This window comes from Thunnus albacares, chromosome 9 (genome assembly GCF_914725855.1).
Source record: "Thunnus albacares chromosome 9, fThuAlb1.1, whole genome shotgun sequence".
In the NCBI taxonomy this organism is placed as follows: Eukaryota; Metazoa; Chordata; class Actinopteri; order Scombriformes; family Scombridae; genus Thunnus; species Thunnus albacares.
The window spans coordinates 8,620,849-8,636,574 of record NC_058114.1 but is presented as its reverse complement, the minus strand read 5'-3'; the positions used below and the strand labels follow the sequence as shown (position 1 = coordinate 8,636,574).

Below are 15,726 nucleotides of genomic sequence, written 5' to 3'. Positions count from 1 at the left end.
ATCACCAAACTATAAAAGAAAAAAATCCAAATTTTCTGATTCCAGCTTCTCAAATGTGAATATTTTCCAGTTTGTTTAGTCTTCTACATAGTAAACTGAATATCTGTTTATATATCTGGGTTGTGGACTGTTGGTCAGGACAAAAGAAGATATTCAAGGACGTCCTCTTGGGCTGTGAGAAACAGTGATAGAGATTTTTCACCATTTTATGGGCCACACAACTAATGTACAGATTAATCAATAATAAAAAAATCATTAGTTGCTGCCCCAAAGCATTCATTATCCCTCTATTTTTTAATAGAAGTACATTATAACCCATTAACTATGGCCACTATATATAAAATACTGTATTTATTGTTCCTAATATAAGCATGTGAGCAATCACAAACATGCAACACTGAGGAATATTAAATGCTGAAGCTTTAAAGCTCTTGAGACCAAACTTAAAAATAAGGAAAGAATGTGAAATAAAGACAGCTAGCAGAGAAAGAGAGGGAGTATAGGCAAACTGTGTTTAGGGTGAACCCTTACACTTCCTTATTTTATACCATTACTTAACTAAAAATACTCCACTACCCCACAGTCCAGCCCTGTCTGCTGCCCATCGAGTGTGTGTGCATGTGTGTGCTCACATGGCACCAACTTCAGCGTAATACCATAATTCTATGTCATTTCTGGGAGTAGTTAAAGGCATTAAACTAACTACTACTTTTACTCCCCTTCACTCAGTCTGTAAAAAAGCACAACATGTGCCAGCTGGTGTGTGCCACGCTGGGGGGAGCGACTCACTGTGTGCACGCTTGTGCAAGGATGTGGATAATTCTGGTAGGGACAAAGGTCAAATCAGCTATCTTTGACTGCTGGAACCTTATTTACAGTTGAGTGTAAATAGAAGATTGTGTTGCATTGTGACATATCAAAAGGAGATTTAAGTATCCTGAGAAATAATAAGAACCTCTGCAAATATAAACATGCTGACTTGAAGCAATAGCCAAAAAGACAGTAAGAAATAAGGAATAACTCAGTGAGAGTGTGTGTTATTCCCTCTGTGGCAAGGTCAGCGCGTTAGCTGTCATGCTGTGAGCTAAGAACTGCTAACTCATAGATTAAAAGGCCAGGATTAGCAGGAGATTAGACATCAGCCCCTAATCCAACAGCACAGTGTTGTTAGTGGTGATGGGAAGGTGGCGAACGAGAGGTGGGAATACATGAATGTGTGTGTGGTGTGTGGTGTGTGAAGGGGGGGTTAATAGGGGCACATCAGAGAATCTGCCTCCGTCCCTGCTCTTTCGCAGCAGGGGGCATCAAATCTCTGTGGACGGGGGGAACATTAGGTCATAGCCTGAGGTCAGCCGTTTCCAGGTCAAGTCTTCAACGTCAGAACAGTGAAAAATCTGAGTGAATTGTGGAAATAACTGCCTGACAAGAGCTGCTGGGAGAACGGCCACGTGGTTTTGGACTGAAGCATCAAGGGAGCTCAAGATTTGACTAAAGATTTGGCATTTGATTCAGCCTCTGCTTCACAATGTCATACCAAAGTAAAACACGCAGACACAAATAATGCATTTTAAAATATACAGTATAACTTGCTCCTGCTCATTAATCCAGTCAGTAGTTAGTAACATTATGTTAATGGTGGTTTGAACACAATCGGTGTCCTATGAGGATTCTCACATGATCTTGTGATCTTGCGCATCTAGCTGCGTCGCAACGTAGGACGGTGATAGACCGATAGTTCATCCAATCACTTGCCAAATATTTTTTGTGCCAGTCGCATAAGATGACAAGATGGATTCTCATGTGATCTTCTGATGTCATGATCTCGTAAATCGAGCCGCCTCACAAGGTAACTCTTGTCCAGGTCTCTCTTGAAAAACAGATCTTAATCACAACAAGATTTTTACCTGGTTAAATAAGGGATAGAAAGAAAAATGTAGCGTTTGTTACAGCATGAAGCTGGTAAGTGTTTATGAGGGGCCATTAGGGACATTATTCAGAATTACCATGCATATACATGTACTTTTCCTCTCAAAAGCTTTAACACATACTAGTAAAATGTGCTAACCACACACACTTACAAGTGTAATGCTCTTACATAAAGAACTGAAATTCTCACACAAACAACTGAAAAATTATACACTCAGATACACAACTGAAACGCTCTCATCAAAACTAGATGTGTGAGAATGTTTCAGTTGTGTATGTAAAAGTTTTTCACTTGTATGTGTGTATGGTTACCCCGTTTTACTAGTGCGTGTGAAAGTTGTTTTTGTGGTTTGTATGAGAGCATTTCAGTTGTGTGGTTTTCAGTACAATATGAGAATGATTTTGGTTTCATATGTATATGTGAGAGGAGAAGTAGGCTACATGTATATTTATGGTAATTCTGAATAACATCCCTAACGGCCCCTTATATGGTGCTGTGCTCGATTGTGTTTCTCCAGTTATAGCTGCAACTACAATTATTTTTATTATTGATTAATCAGCATGGATTGTAACTGATAATTCCCTCACTAACACCATCATCAGGTGCTTTATGACCAAATACTATAGCCTACCTGTAAAACTGTACCCACAGTTTCAGCTGTACTTTCATGTTTAGTGCTAATTTTAAATGATGCTGTTGTCATGGTGATGAACCCTAAACTTTTTGTTTTATTAGAGGTTGACTGTGGAGCTCTGGAAACCCAAATTAATGTCATTAAAACCAAACAAGGTACAGTATGGTGGAGAAAAAAAGTCACCAATGTACTTCGTAGACACACAGAACAGTAGTCAAGAACACGGTTGAGCAAAGTCAGCGAGGATTCAAAATGTGAATGAAAATCATTGTTCAATCGCTGTATAACACGACTGGTAAACCTTGTGCAATAATAAAGTTTATGCAAGAATGAGGAAAAGGAAAAGCAGCTCTCAAAATTTCATAGGGAGCACTCATTCTTCTGCTTCAGTTTATTCACTGAAATTCATTACTATGTCTCCCATGGTGCCTTTGGGCAAGTCCCTGTAAGTACTGCACTGTAGTGCACAAAATGTAGAAGATGTTGAAAAGTCATACGTGCACCCTGGTGTATCGTCAGGATATGACGCACACTGTTTTCAAAATGTTATGAGCCAAGGAGCCGTTTTTATGCAGTTCGCCACCTCTATCAAATAAACTTTCTCTGTCACTCCCGACGGCAAACTATCTAATAAAGCAGAAATGCCATAAAAATAACAATAAAAAGTAACATGGAATAGCCGCCGAGCTGACACTCAGGAGGTTAAAATCATAAAAAACTGGGAGGGAGGCTGGCTGTGTGAAGCAGGCAGAGTAAGGCTCGTAGAAACACAAAACACGGCATGTGTGTATCAAGTTTGGAGTTTCACAGCAACATGTCTAATTATAGGCCTCTGTCTGAACCTCACACATACACAGAAACACTTGAAAACACACAAACACACACCTACAGTACACATGGCGATGGATGCAGCAGTTGGTTTCAGGTTCTCCATTAACTAACCACACGTCTCATGATGTCCCGTGGGGCTGCCAAGCACTTGTGAGTGTGTGTGTGTGTGTGTGCGTGTGTGTGTTAAATTTCAACAAATCATCAACTTCCTCTTTCCACGAAACAGAGGAGACACTTGAATTCAGGTGAAAGCTGCAGCATGATCTCTTATTGATCTGACCTTTTAAAAATCACTCCTCCGCATTAGAATCAATCATCTTATCACTTCGCTAACTGGCAATGTATCAATGATAATCAGCGTCCTCCGTTGCTACTGGAAACCGGCGCCAAGACTGTCTGATTTACTGTGTACAGCCGTGACAGATAGACCTGCCACGGACACCCAGTCACACTCAATGAGATTTGCCTCCGATAATACTCTCCACCAGTGATCCTATCAACGCTCTGGGTGTCTTTGTGCGTGTGGTGTGTTGTGACCTCTCAGTTAGGACACTGTAGGGCCTGCACTCTAACAGAAATATCCTCTATTGACCAAAAGTACTGAATTACTAATATTTCCTTTTGAAGACACTATTGAAGCTATAAAACCAATAATAACCCTGCTGGGGTTTGAGAAAAGTACTTACAAACTGTGTGATTAGCTGTAATAAAGTAATGTCTCCCCTGGTGATTGTACAGTACATTGAACAAATGTACAGCCAGTCATTTAATATGCTGTGTCTAATTAGACAGTTTAATATAGTTTTAAGCTGCGAACGAGACTCCACTTGCAGAATACAAATTCTCAGGGGAGAACGTTATATTCATTCATTTTTAGCCATGTTGGCAGCTCCAGGGACGGTTATATTAGTCTCTCTGTCCATTGGTGCATCACTTTAGTCCAGATTGAAATGTTGAAACAACTAGGATAGATTTTCATGAAATGAAACTCTATGAAACTCTATGAATGAACCCCCTGACTTTCTATCATCAGCGCCATCATCATGTCAAATAGATCAGTTTTTTTTTATAACCAAATATCTGTGAAAGTAATTACATTCCCATCAGCCTCAGCTGTACTTTATGTTTGGTGCTAATTAGCAAATGTTAGCATGGTAACATGCTAATCTAACATGGTAAACATTATACATGCTAAAGATCAGCATGCTAGCATTGCCATTAGTTAGGGTTTCCATCCAAATTTAAATCCAGATTTTAACCAAATTAGTAGAGTATTGGCAAAAGAAAATTTGAAGTTATGCATGTGTCATCCACTGCCATTTTGTGAATACCTGGAGTTGGTTCATCAAGAGCCTCAAACTGTGAAAAATATCAAAGAGATATGACATTTCTGTTTGTTTTATGTTTTAATTTAAGTCTCCTCATTGGTCCACACAGATCTGATGTTTTCATCTCTTCAGTAGAGCGTAAATATAAGTGAATATTTAATTCACATGCGTCACGTACACCACAATTTAATTGCTAAATCTGTTGCCGTTGCCTTTTGTTGCATTTTATTGATTTTTTTTTTTACTTTTGCAGATTTCTTGGGAAGTTTTGGCATTTCCACTCAGGTTTTTTAAGCGCAAATTGAAAGTGCGAATAAAAACAGCTGGATGGAAACGCACCTGTTGGAAACACGTTAGCATACTGATGTTAGCATTCAGTTCCTGTTTGTGCCTGAGTGCAGCCTCACAGAGCTACTGGCATGGCTGTACACTCTTAGTCTTGTTACTTAATGATGATGAAATGTCCTTTATAGTCAGAAAAAGGCTTCAACACTGGAGTTTGTGGAAACTTTTAAAAACTAACTAGTAACTAGTACTGACTGAAAAATACATGACATGTTTCTTGTTTTATAAGACGCTGGCATTTATTTAGCTGTATAATTTTGCAGTTCAGACTGGAATTACAACAATTTATCCTTGTAATAACCAATTGATAGAAGCCAGCGGAGGCAGCTCTGCACTGGCGTGTCGGACTGCAAAGGTTAGTGAAATGGAAAGCCGAGCACTTTAATGCCTCACTGTATATTCTCTAATACGTCTGTATAACCCGCTGAGGAGACTGCACTCGTGTCCTTCCCTGAAATTACAAACCACAATGCATGACAGTTAATATGAAGAGCTGCGAGCTGAAACGCAGGGTGAACGCACTAAGCCGACACATCACATCCACTCCTGTCGTCTCTATCTGCTGTCATAAGAAGTTATTAAAAATGCTCCAACTTTAGCTGAAGTGCATCGTCAAGGCTTGGGAATGCATGATAACTTACTACATATCTATAAAGACTGTTATACTTCAGGAAAATAAATGAATTATTCCTCAGTATTAGATTAAATACTGAATATGTCAATTAAACTGCACAATGAAAATGACAATAATGCATTGTTTTAACTCTTTGCTGAATATGAACGTATTAGTTATAAATTAATGTAAGGCTGCAGCTGATGATTTTTATCATTATCAATTAATATTTGGGTCTACAAAAAGTACATAACTGTCACAATTTCCCAAAAGATATTTAAATCACTTGTTTTGTTCAACCAACAGTTCAAGACTGAGAAAACCAGTAAATATTCACATTTTAGGAGCTGGTAAATGTAAATTTTTGCTTTAAAATTACTTCAAATCAATCATCAAATTTGTTGCAGATTGGTTTTCTGTTAATCAAATAATTGATTAACTGACTAATCATCTCCGCTCTACATGAATGCTATTTGATGCCATTCCTCAATAGTCTCAGAATAATCAGCTCAGAAACCACCAGTATAACCAGTGTTCACTCTGGCTCGTTTATGTAAATTCCTGTTATCCAAGTGACACAAATACCAATAAATCTCCATCCCGTCAGTCCAAACACACGTACACACGGTGTACATGGAGCATATGTAGGAAGAACGTTGACTCACAAAGCAACCACCGAGTCCACCACATCAGACAAACAACTCATCTATTCATTTGGAAAACAGATGGACGCTCTACTCTCGGAGAGGAGGGGAAGATGAGAGGAGTGCTGGGAGGAGGAGGTGGAGGAGGAGAAAGTAAAAATAGCGTCTGATAAGAGGGGAGGAAGTAAACATTAAAGGGAAGGGAGAGAACAAGGAGAAGAGGTGTGAACTGGCTCAGGGGGGAATGCAGAGGAAAGGAAAGACAGAGGTTATCGAGAAATGATGCTGGTTTGTACCGCATTGATTTTTGGTGCAAAGATTGATGTTAAGGCATCGAACAGTTTGTGCTTTTGCTCCTCAGCTCCTTTTTTTCCCCCTCACCTACCACTCCTGTTATACGTGATGATCATAGGGATGCAGGAGGGCTGTACGACTCTTGCATTCATCAGTTTTAGTTGATTATATGTTGGCGATGAAAGAATTTAATCTTCTTGTGCCTTCACCCACAGTCATTCCGCATAATAGCTATGGGTACATACCTTGAATGTAAATGTGTATGTATTAATGTGGCCGTATTACATATTTCAACAACCTTCAACACTATAAAGAGGATTTATGCAATAAAAATTCATTTTTTACAAGTTTATTGGACTTTTATGGAGGAAATCTATGCTAATTCTCTCATTACCTTTGGTTAATTTTCCTATATTGTTCTTGCAATGACAACCGTGGCAGATTTATCACATGAAATTCTTTGTTATTTTTGAAACAACTGCTTCTTGATTTCTGACTGAGATAAACAAGCAGCTGGCCTCATTTCTAACTGATGACAATCGAAATGACAACCTTCGCTAACAGATTTTAGCTAGCTAGCTAAATAAGCAAATGTTAGCTCCAGGAGTTGGTTGAAAAAAGGCTAAAACTAAGGCTAAAGTCGCACATCCCAGGCAAAAAGTTAACATACTCACCAGCTGATTGTAGTTGAGAGCGGAAATTATTAGTTCTAGTATCATAAGTACGATAAGAAAAAATGTAAGATGAGATAATCATTTCATTCCAACACAACCATGTTTGGTTGCTTATTAGCTTGCATACAAACAAACAGACAAAGAAAAACCTTTGAGGTTGAGGACTAACTGATGGGTTGCTAGTGTAACTTCCCCGAATCCAACAAAGAACAGGAACAGAAACGGTAATGTTAACCTAAACTCTGAGAATAGCATCCAGGACGGATTTCCACCCCGTAAGGAAACACCAAAGTGGATGTGTAAGGCATGAAAGAGGCTTTTTTTAACATAATTTGTAACTCCACATACTTGTAGTCAGTCAGTGATGTGCTCCTTGGCCTAGAAGTGAGGTTCAGTTACAAGCCTAACTGTTTAATCACTTCTTACAATTTTGCTTTTATGTTTTTGGCTTTAGGAAAGCTGTAAAAAGACACCACCCACCACTCCAACTACAGCCTCATGCACACTTTTCTTGGCATGTGGAGAAAAACAAAGCTTGACAGACATGCTTTGTCTAGGTTGTTAAGCTTTGACTGGAAAATCACTGTTTAGCAGAGCGATTTAGCAAACAGACGATTCTACAACACTTACAAATATTTCCTGAAGAGTAATTACTCGTCTTCACAACAGATTTCATTTTACATGTAATAACAGGGCATCAGAAAAGCATCAAATATGGAGCACAGGAGCCAGGATCAGTATCAAACCAGTTGCAGCAACCACCCATCCCTCTTCTATGAAGGGAGGATGAAGGATAGATAAAAGGAAAGGCAACCAGGACAGAGCCTCCACCCTTCCTCTTATCTTCCTTCTGGTCTCCTCTCCTCACATCCTCTCCTCCTGCTCTATCTCTGTCTGTCTCTTTCTCATGTCACTGCATCAGACATCATGAAAGATTCACAGCTCTGCTTTTAACAGATCTTGCCAACCAAACCCTCCACACACACACACACACACACACATACACACAACCCTACACCCATAGATCTGAGCCTGTCTAGAAAAACAATGCAGAGATGGAAGCAAGAATAAGACAGACAACATGGGAAAAGAAGAGGGAGGGGTGCAAAAGTTATAGGAGAGTATAGAAGGATTGTGTGTGTGTGTGTACGTTTGGGTGTGTGTGGACTGGGTGTAAAGCGTTCCACTTGGTGGCGTGTGCTGTGAGCGCCCGAGTGAGCATGTGATGTGTGACAGATGACGGACAGTATCAATTTCCTCTCTCACACACACATATACGTAACCGCTGGTACACACTAGGGTCTCACAGACACCGCGAGCAGATAGGAGCCAGCGTCACCAGATGTGCAGCAGCGAAACTATAAAATACTGTTTGTATTCACACATATGTCTTTCTTAGATATGGGAATGGATATTTAACACTGGTAAGTGTCACTCACATAGTAGCATTAAAAAAAGCTGCACTTAAGCTCTCGTTCTCTGTTTTTTTTACATCATTGTAGAGCTGCAAGTAATGATTACTTTTTAATTAAAGCTTATTCTAGAGATTATCTTTATTAATTGTTTAATCAAACGTCAGAAAATCATCCAATGTGGTGTCATCAGATTGTTTTTTTCCTAAGATATTCAATTTCTAGTCATGTAAAACAGGGAAAAGCAAAATATCCTCACATTTGAGAAGCTAGAATTTGAAAACATTTGATATTTTTTGCTGGATACATGATTTAAACTAATCTGTTATCAAATGATTTTATTCATTCTCTGATCATCTAATCGTTCAGCACCATAACTAACATTTTTGACGATGACGACTAGTTGACTAGTCAGTAACTTTCTTGCAAAACCTGGTGACTAAAAATCAGTTTTCCTTAATATGCTTTATATACGTACATATACTGTACATGAACAGGTCACAGACATCCGACCAACTCTACAGTCTGTTTGGTAACGCTACTGTTTGAGCTGAGCAATATGGATGAAGTCCATCACATACAACAGTAATCATACTGATGTACAAAGAAGAGCCTGAGCGATACATCAGCGGGACGATTAAAGCTCGTTGATACTCTCTCAAATACAAGAGTACTGGTACGTGGATAAACTGGATAAATGAATGCATGAAAATGAAATATTAATTGGAGACAGGCTATTGTAATCATCAAACATTAATGTAGCCCAACACTGTATTATACAATTTGTTTTGTCAATAAAGGAGAAGCCTTTCTTACCAGCCAATTATAATCAGCAAGAAACACAATGATAATAATTCATGTTTTTACCAATAAAACAGTTTATTTTTTCAACTGCTTAATATCCTGCTCAGTACATATCTTGGTCATAATGATTAAATGTGAGCAATCACTGTCAAAATGTTTATGTTAAGTGTTTTAGTTAAAAACTGAATATTGGCCGATAAATAATTAGTAGATTCTTTAAACAAATCAGCATCAGCCTAAAAACTCCTTAATCGGTCAGACTCTTGTTCAGAATGATCAATAGTGTTCCACTGTCCAAAACTTTTCATCTGTGTAAAACAAAACCTTCAGTAACAAGTTCTGAAAGTTTTTAATTTCAGCTAGTTTGAAAACATTTATTAGGGAGACGACAATAGAAATACACACCAAAATCATACACAATGAATCTACCTGAAGAAGATCAGTGTTGAGTTGAAACTGAGCTTTTTTTGCACCTATTCACTGAGGTTTTGTGGGAGCGCACCCATCTGTTGTTGCCAGTCATCAATTTGGACAACAGAAATTTGAAGAATGATAACATGATAGCACATCATTATGAAAGTCAGCCTACGCAGCTCTAGCAACTGCTCTATCCAAATACAGAGAAATGGGGGTTGTGCAAATGTAAATGAATATAGGTTCCCTCGTTCAGCCTTGTTAAAGAGTTATTGACTGGTAACCAAACCCGTAATCTATCCTAATCTACAGGTAATCTTACCTAAAACAAGGCGTATCACGTTAAACTCTGACATTCGAAACACACATCCTCTCTGCTCTTCTTCTGTGTTCTTTCACACAAGCAACAATCCAATACGAAGGCTGCACACACACACACACACACACACACACACACACAACCGTCAAAACTCAATACCTTCCAATACAGCATAAGAAGCGTGCAGGACATGATATAGTCCCACTCTGTTTCTGTGTGTCACCCGATCACATGGGTGTGTGCTGCGCTGCACGGATAATGCATGTGTGAATTAGAAGTGTCTTCCCTGGAGAAGGTGTTGGCTTTCACTGACTTTTAAACACACACACACTGTAGGACGAGCTCATCTTTAACTATTGACAAGGTGAAGGTTACAATGTGTGTGTGTGTGTGTTAGAAACGCCCGCGGGCACAGAGACAGACAGGCAGACAGCAGGAAAGACGACTTCCATTCACATGGTGCTAAACCTATAGGACAATAGGTGTGAGCAGGGAGTGAGAAGAATAGAGCTTTTTTTTTTAACTCCAGGTAGGAATTCAGGGCATCTGCTTGTCATATTACACTCTGTTCATTTTGGAATTATGATATTTATCATATCTGCTTACAAATTTAGGTCTCACCCCCTGTTAATACCTGGAAATAACATGCATCTCATAAGCAGATTGTCTTCTGTCGAACATCTGATATAGAATAAATACACCTGGCAGCACATTGTGTTTCAAGGTGTTCAAATCTTTTCTTTCCCTTGCAGATTGGCATACTGGATGACAGCTTATGTATGCAAAATATCCCTTTATGCAGCTTACATGTGGCATGGAAGCACGTCGCATTTCTTCTTTGTTGTTTGGCGGTTTTCCAAAGTGAAAACTCTGAATTTCTAAGCATCTATTGTACATGAAAAAAAAATAAAACAGCACAATACAAGGAGGATTTGACCACTCATGTAACAGCCACTTGTCAGTGATGTCTGAGTGTTTGTAGTCAGTAGTCTTAATAGTTCCCATGAATTCACCTGTGAAAATCTACATTTAAGTTAATTGGAAGAAAAAATTGCACTCAAAATAACCAGTTTTTTTCCATCTCTGCTCTTGTTTTTGAGGCTATGTGATTGATGTTGGATGTTGTTGCTATAGATGTCTGACAGATCTCAGAGGCACAAACATATTTCATTAAATTAAAAAGAAGGCTTTGTAGAAAAAACACATTAAATTTGTCAAAATCGACTCTAAATTCTATCCCGCGATTGCCATCAGTTTTATCTGTTGAGGGATTTGTCACCCTTTGTTGCCAGTAAACTGAAGTAACCTTCTACTACCACTCTTGTGCTCTGCAGATAACGCTAATCGTAAACTGCTCGTGACTGGAAACAGCTGGGCCTCGTCCCAAGTCATTAGGACAGTGTTTGTTCCTCCAACTGTGAGCTTGCGTGCGCAGGAAGACCACAGAGCTGAAAAACTTCTGTGCATGTGTTTACCGCACTAAGTGATAACAGACACCATTCTGAAATGAAGCAAGCGAGAGTTATGTATGCAACTATTTAAACTTTTTACACATCGACATAGTGTCCAAGCTACTGAGTCTTATAATTGAAAAAAATGACAGATTTCAGATTTGTTATCCTTACAATCTCCTGAAATTCATCCACTTTACACTCTTCCAGTGTTTAGTCCCTTTATAATTCCTTCCAGATAGCAGGGACATCATACCTGAATGTTATTTACTCAAATGAACTTTAGGAACAGTGAAAAAATACGTCACATAAAGCTTAAAAAACAAAAGTTGTGAATGAAAAGTATACTTTTGAACCCTTTCTATGCAATAAACAATGTTTGCAATGCAAATGCACAGTTGCTGCATCATCCAAACATTGTCAGAAACCGAATTAACATTTGAGTAACGGCCACAAAGGAGCAGAAAGGCGTCTGAATGAATGAATGTAACTTTGCATCCACGAGGTCTTTTCGAGTGCAAACATGACTCGCACAGCATGATTTGTGTATATCAGGGATCCATGGTTGACACTAACATCCTCCAGAGTGACACTGACACTGGAGTGCAGAGGAGTCTCTATCTCCCTGAGCGGAAAAGCTAAATTTACCAACCTTGGGTCCCTGAGATGAGAAAGATTGAGGAGCCCTGTTCTGGGGGAATTCTGCTGCCTGTCGCCATCTTTCTGTTCCTATCTGGTTGTCAGTTTTAATGAGTTCTGGGAAGGCAGAACTCTTGCTCAAATAACTAGAGCAGATCAAGGTCCAAGTGACTGAAGCATTGTGTTTTTCATCTGTCAATAAAAGATGAGTTTTTAATGGAAAGGGAGGCAGAGAGTCGTGTCTGGTCTCTTCCACGGTCGTCCATGAAGCACCGACGGAGACCTTGAGTGACTCATTTCAACCTCAACGTCTCTGTTTTTTTTTTTTCTTTCTCTCTGTCTGTCTTCTTCTCTCCGCTTCTGTCTCTATACCTTTCTTTGTCTCTCACTTATCTGTCTGTGTCACACACCCACACATACACACACACAGCCAATATTTAATAACTCACCCGCCCATACGAGCACATTTTCATTGACACAACATGAAATGACCTTCAGATCACACAAACCCCAACAACACACCCTCAATCTCGCCTGTCTTTCATCTCCTTCTCTTGCGAGGCCGCTGCTTTCTGTCCGTCTTTCGGGTGAAATACAGGAGGAGAGACAGAGAGCGACAGATGATTGCCTTAAAGGGGAAAACAACTCAATTTCACAATTTTCCATCTGCACTTTCCTCGAGGCTGAGACAGTTTAATCAGCATTTGTGAACCGCAGCTACCAGAGAGATGAGATAGAGACACTTTGATGCTTGATATCTGGTTGACTGACTGGTTGACTCGCTGCATCTCGAGCTGATTGATTATCTGACTACCTGGGTAATTGACTGATTGATTAAATGCGTGATTGCCTGACTGGTTTGATGTCTGACTGACAAGAGAGGGTATCAAGACCAAATTAAGGCTGCAACAATTAAGCGATTAATCGATGGGAAAAAATATATATTTTTGATCATTCATCATTGATTCATCATTTTCAAGCAAAAATACAAAACCTTCTTTGGTTCCAGCTTCTTAAATCTGATGATTTGCTGTTTTTCTTTGTCATCTATAAATATCTGAAGGTTTGGGGCTGTTAGTCAGACAAAACGAGCTCACTGAAGACCTCACAGTGGGCTCTGAGAAACTGTGAATGCAATTTCTTCCCTATTTTTTTTTGGCATTTCATTGACTGAACTATTAATCAATGAAGTGAAAAAATAATCTGGAAATCAATAATGAAAACAATCATTAGTTGCAACGAAAGACTAAAGAATAGAACTGAATCTTACTCTCTTCTCTTGTTCAACTCAAGTTTGTAACAGCAGCTTATGCTGTGACCTTGCTGAGCTGTAGTTTCCCCAGGCAAGCCTAAATTGTTAGTTTATGCAAATGACAAAATAGACCATTTCAGCATCTATTGAGACACACACACACACACACACACACACACACACACACCACCTGCAGTCCGGAGCAGAGCAAACAATGAAAAATGCCCAAGAAGGCATTAGTGTACAACTACATGGAGTTAGCAGTTAAGAGAAAAACAAATCTTTGTTTTCTGCTGTAGTTTGTATAAAAGATGTTCACACCTGCAGCTCAAACATCAGCACACACAGATCAATGCCCTGAATAGACTATAATAGCTCAACAAGACACATGGCTTACACCCACCTGCATTACTGCCCTCAGCAGACAATGAAAATGCCCCAGAAAGGACTATAATAGAGATGTGCGGGACAGCCTGTAGACTGGGAAACACTTGAGGGCATTGCTCAGTGATGAGAATGGAGAATAGGTGTGTTCAGAGCGTATAAAGCAAGATAATTGCACGATAAGAAACACAAACTAAAATATACAGCCAAATGTCTGCCTTTTGATACAATAAAACATGCCAAAGCAACCTATAAACTTAGCTACACAAGCTTTGGGTGCAGTTTTATGAATGGCATCCGCATTCAAACCAATCATAATAATGTACTAACCAAACCATTTTAACCAGCATCCTCCAGAAGAAGTGTAGTGATCCTAACACCTTTCTCAGGTATGTGGCACATCAAATATTACACATATAAACACTGTAAATCCCTGTAGCAATATTATACCACAGAAGACCAGAAGGACACAAGAAAATAGAGTAAGATCAGAAAAAATAACTAATTATTAAGAATTACCACATTATGTTAGATTATATGACATTATGGTAATTTTTAGCGAGCCAGCCTTTATATTTTTAATTATAACTATGAAAAGTGTCTTAATAAGTGGTTTGAAGTAAAACCATATGTGTGTTTCTCCAAGTCATCTCTCCACAAAACTCACCGGAGATCTCGGTCTGGGGTACCCCGGCCAGAGTGAACCCTTTCCCGGTGTAGAACTGCCGCAGGTCGGCGCAGCTTCTGTCCGCTCCGGCCACCGGGCCCGGTGCTGCAGACAGACGCACCAGCACACAGAGAAGCACCAGGACACGCATCTTCTGAGATCCTGTAGTCCTTTTTTTTTCTCACAAGAATTTTTTTTTTTTTTTTTTTTTTTTAAATCAGTCAGAAAAAATCCTGAAGCTTTCTGGTCCGTGCAGGAGTTCTTAAAAGATCCGTGAGTCTTCAGTGTTTTGTTGCTCTAAGAGTTTTGGGGGGTCTGTGAGCTCCGTTTAAACAGTGCAGAGCTCCGGTTAACTAATGCAGAGACAACGAGGCGGCACACGAGGCGGGCAGTCCGGGGTGTTTCTGCGGGGGAAGAGAGCTGCTGCGCGCGGCTGTAGGTGTCAGGTACACCCCGCTCCTACTCCTCCTCCTTCTCCTCCTCCTCCTCCTTGTCGTCCTCCTCCTCCTTCTCCTCCTCCTGCTGCTCGGAGCTGCTGCAGAGATGCCAGAGACAAAAGGGAGAGAGAGTGTAAGAGAGCAGGTGTAGCTCAGTCAAAGCCGGTGCAGATCAGCAGACTATTGCTTTATGATTATGGAGATCAGCCAACAAAAGAACACAATCTGTTATTTTTAAAGGGCAGCTTCACACAGGAGAAGAGCTGTCCTGTTAGGCTTTGGGACAATGAATCAATGTGTTTGAGAGAGAGAGAGTGTGAGCGGTGAAGAGTGTTGCTGTTCCCTCCCTGACTCTCTCTCTTTGTGTGTGTGAACGTGTGTCTTTCTGCTGCAAGCACCAGGGTCTGAACAGCGCCACCTGCAGGTCCTGATTGTAAGAAAAAGGCGTAAACTAATGTAAGATGACAGGAGTTCCCCATCAAAAAGACTCCGTAAATTAAAATGAAACCTGACATATGCAAACCTTCTTGAATGTGTATCAGCATGTTATTGTACAAACATTGTGCACATCTGTAATAAACATGTTCTTTCTACTCAGTACTCTGATTTGATTGGTTAATATGAATTTGAGTTCATTTTTTCATATTACTCCCATTT

The 15,726-nt window shown here is 39.7% G+C and overlaps 1 protein-coding gene across 1 annotated transcript in view; it reads right to left on the bottom strand.

Moving 5' to 3' along the window:
* Nucleotides 1–15,517, bottom strand: part of LOC122989179 (glypican-1-like) — a 42,016-nt gene extending 26,499 nt beyond the window's left edge. Inside the window, exon 1 of the mRNA XM_044361884.1 lies at nucleotides 14,633–15,517. Within this exon, the coding sequence (XP_044217819.1) occupies nucleotides 14,633–14,783 (151 nt within the window). The 5' untranslated portion in view covers nucleotides 14,784–15,517. The remainder of the gene's footprint in view (nucleotides 1–14,632) is intronic.
* Nucleotides 15,518–15,726: the final 209 nt, after the last annotated feature.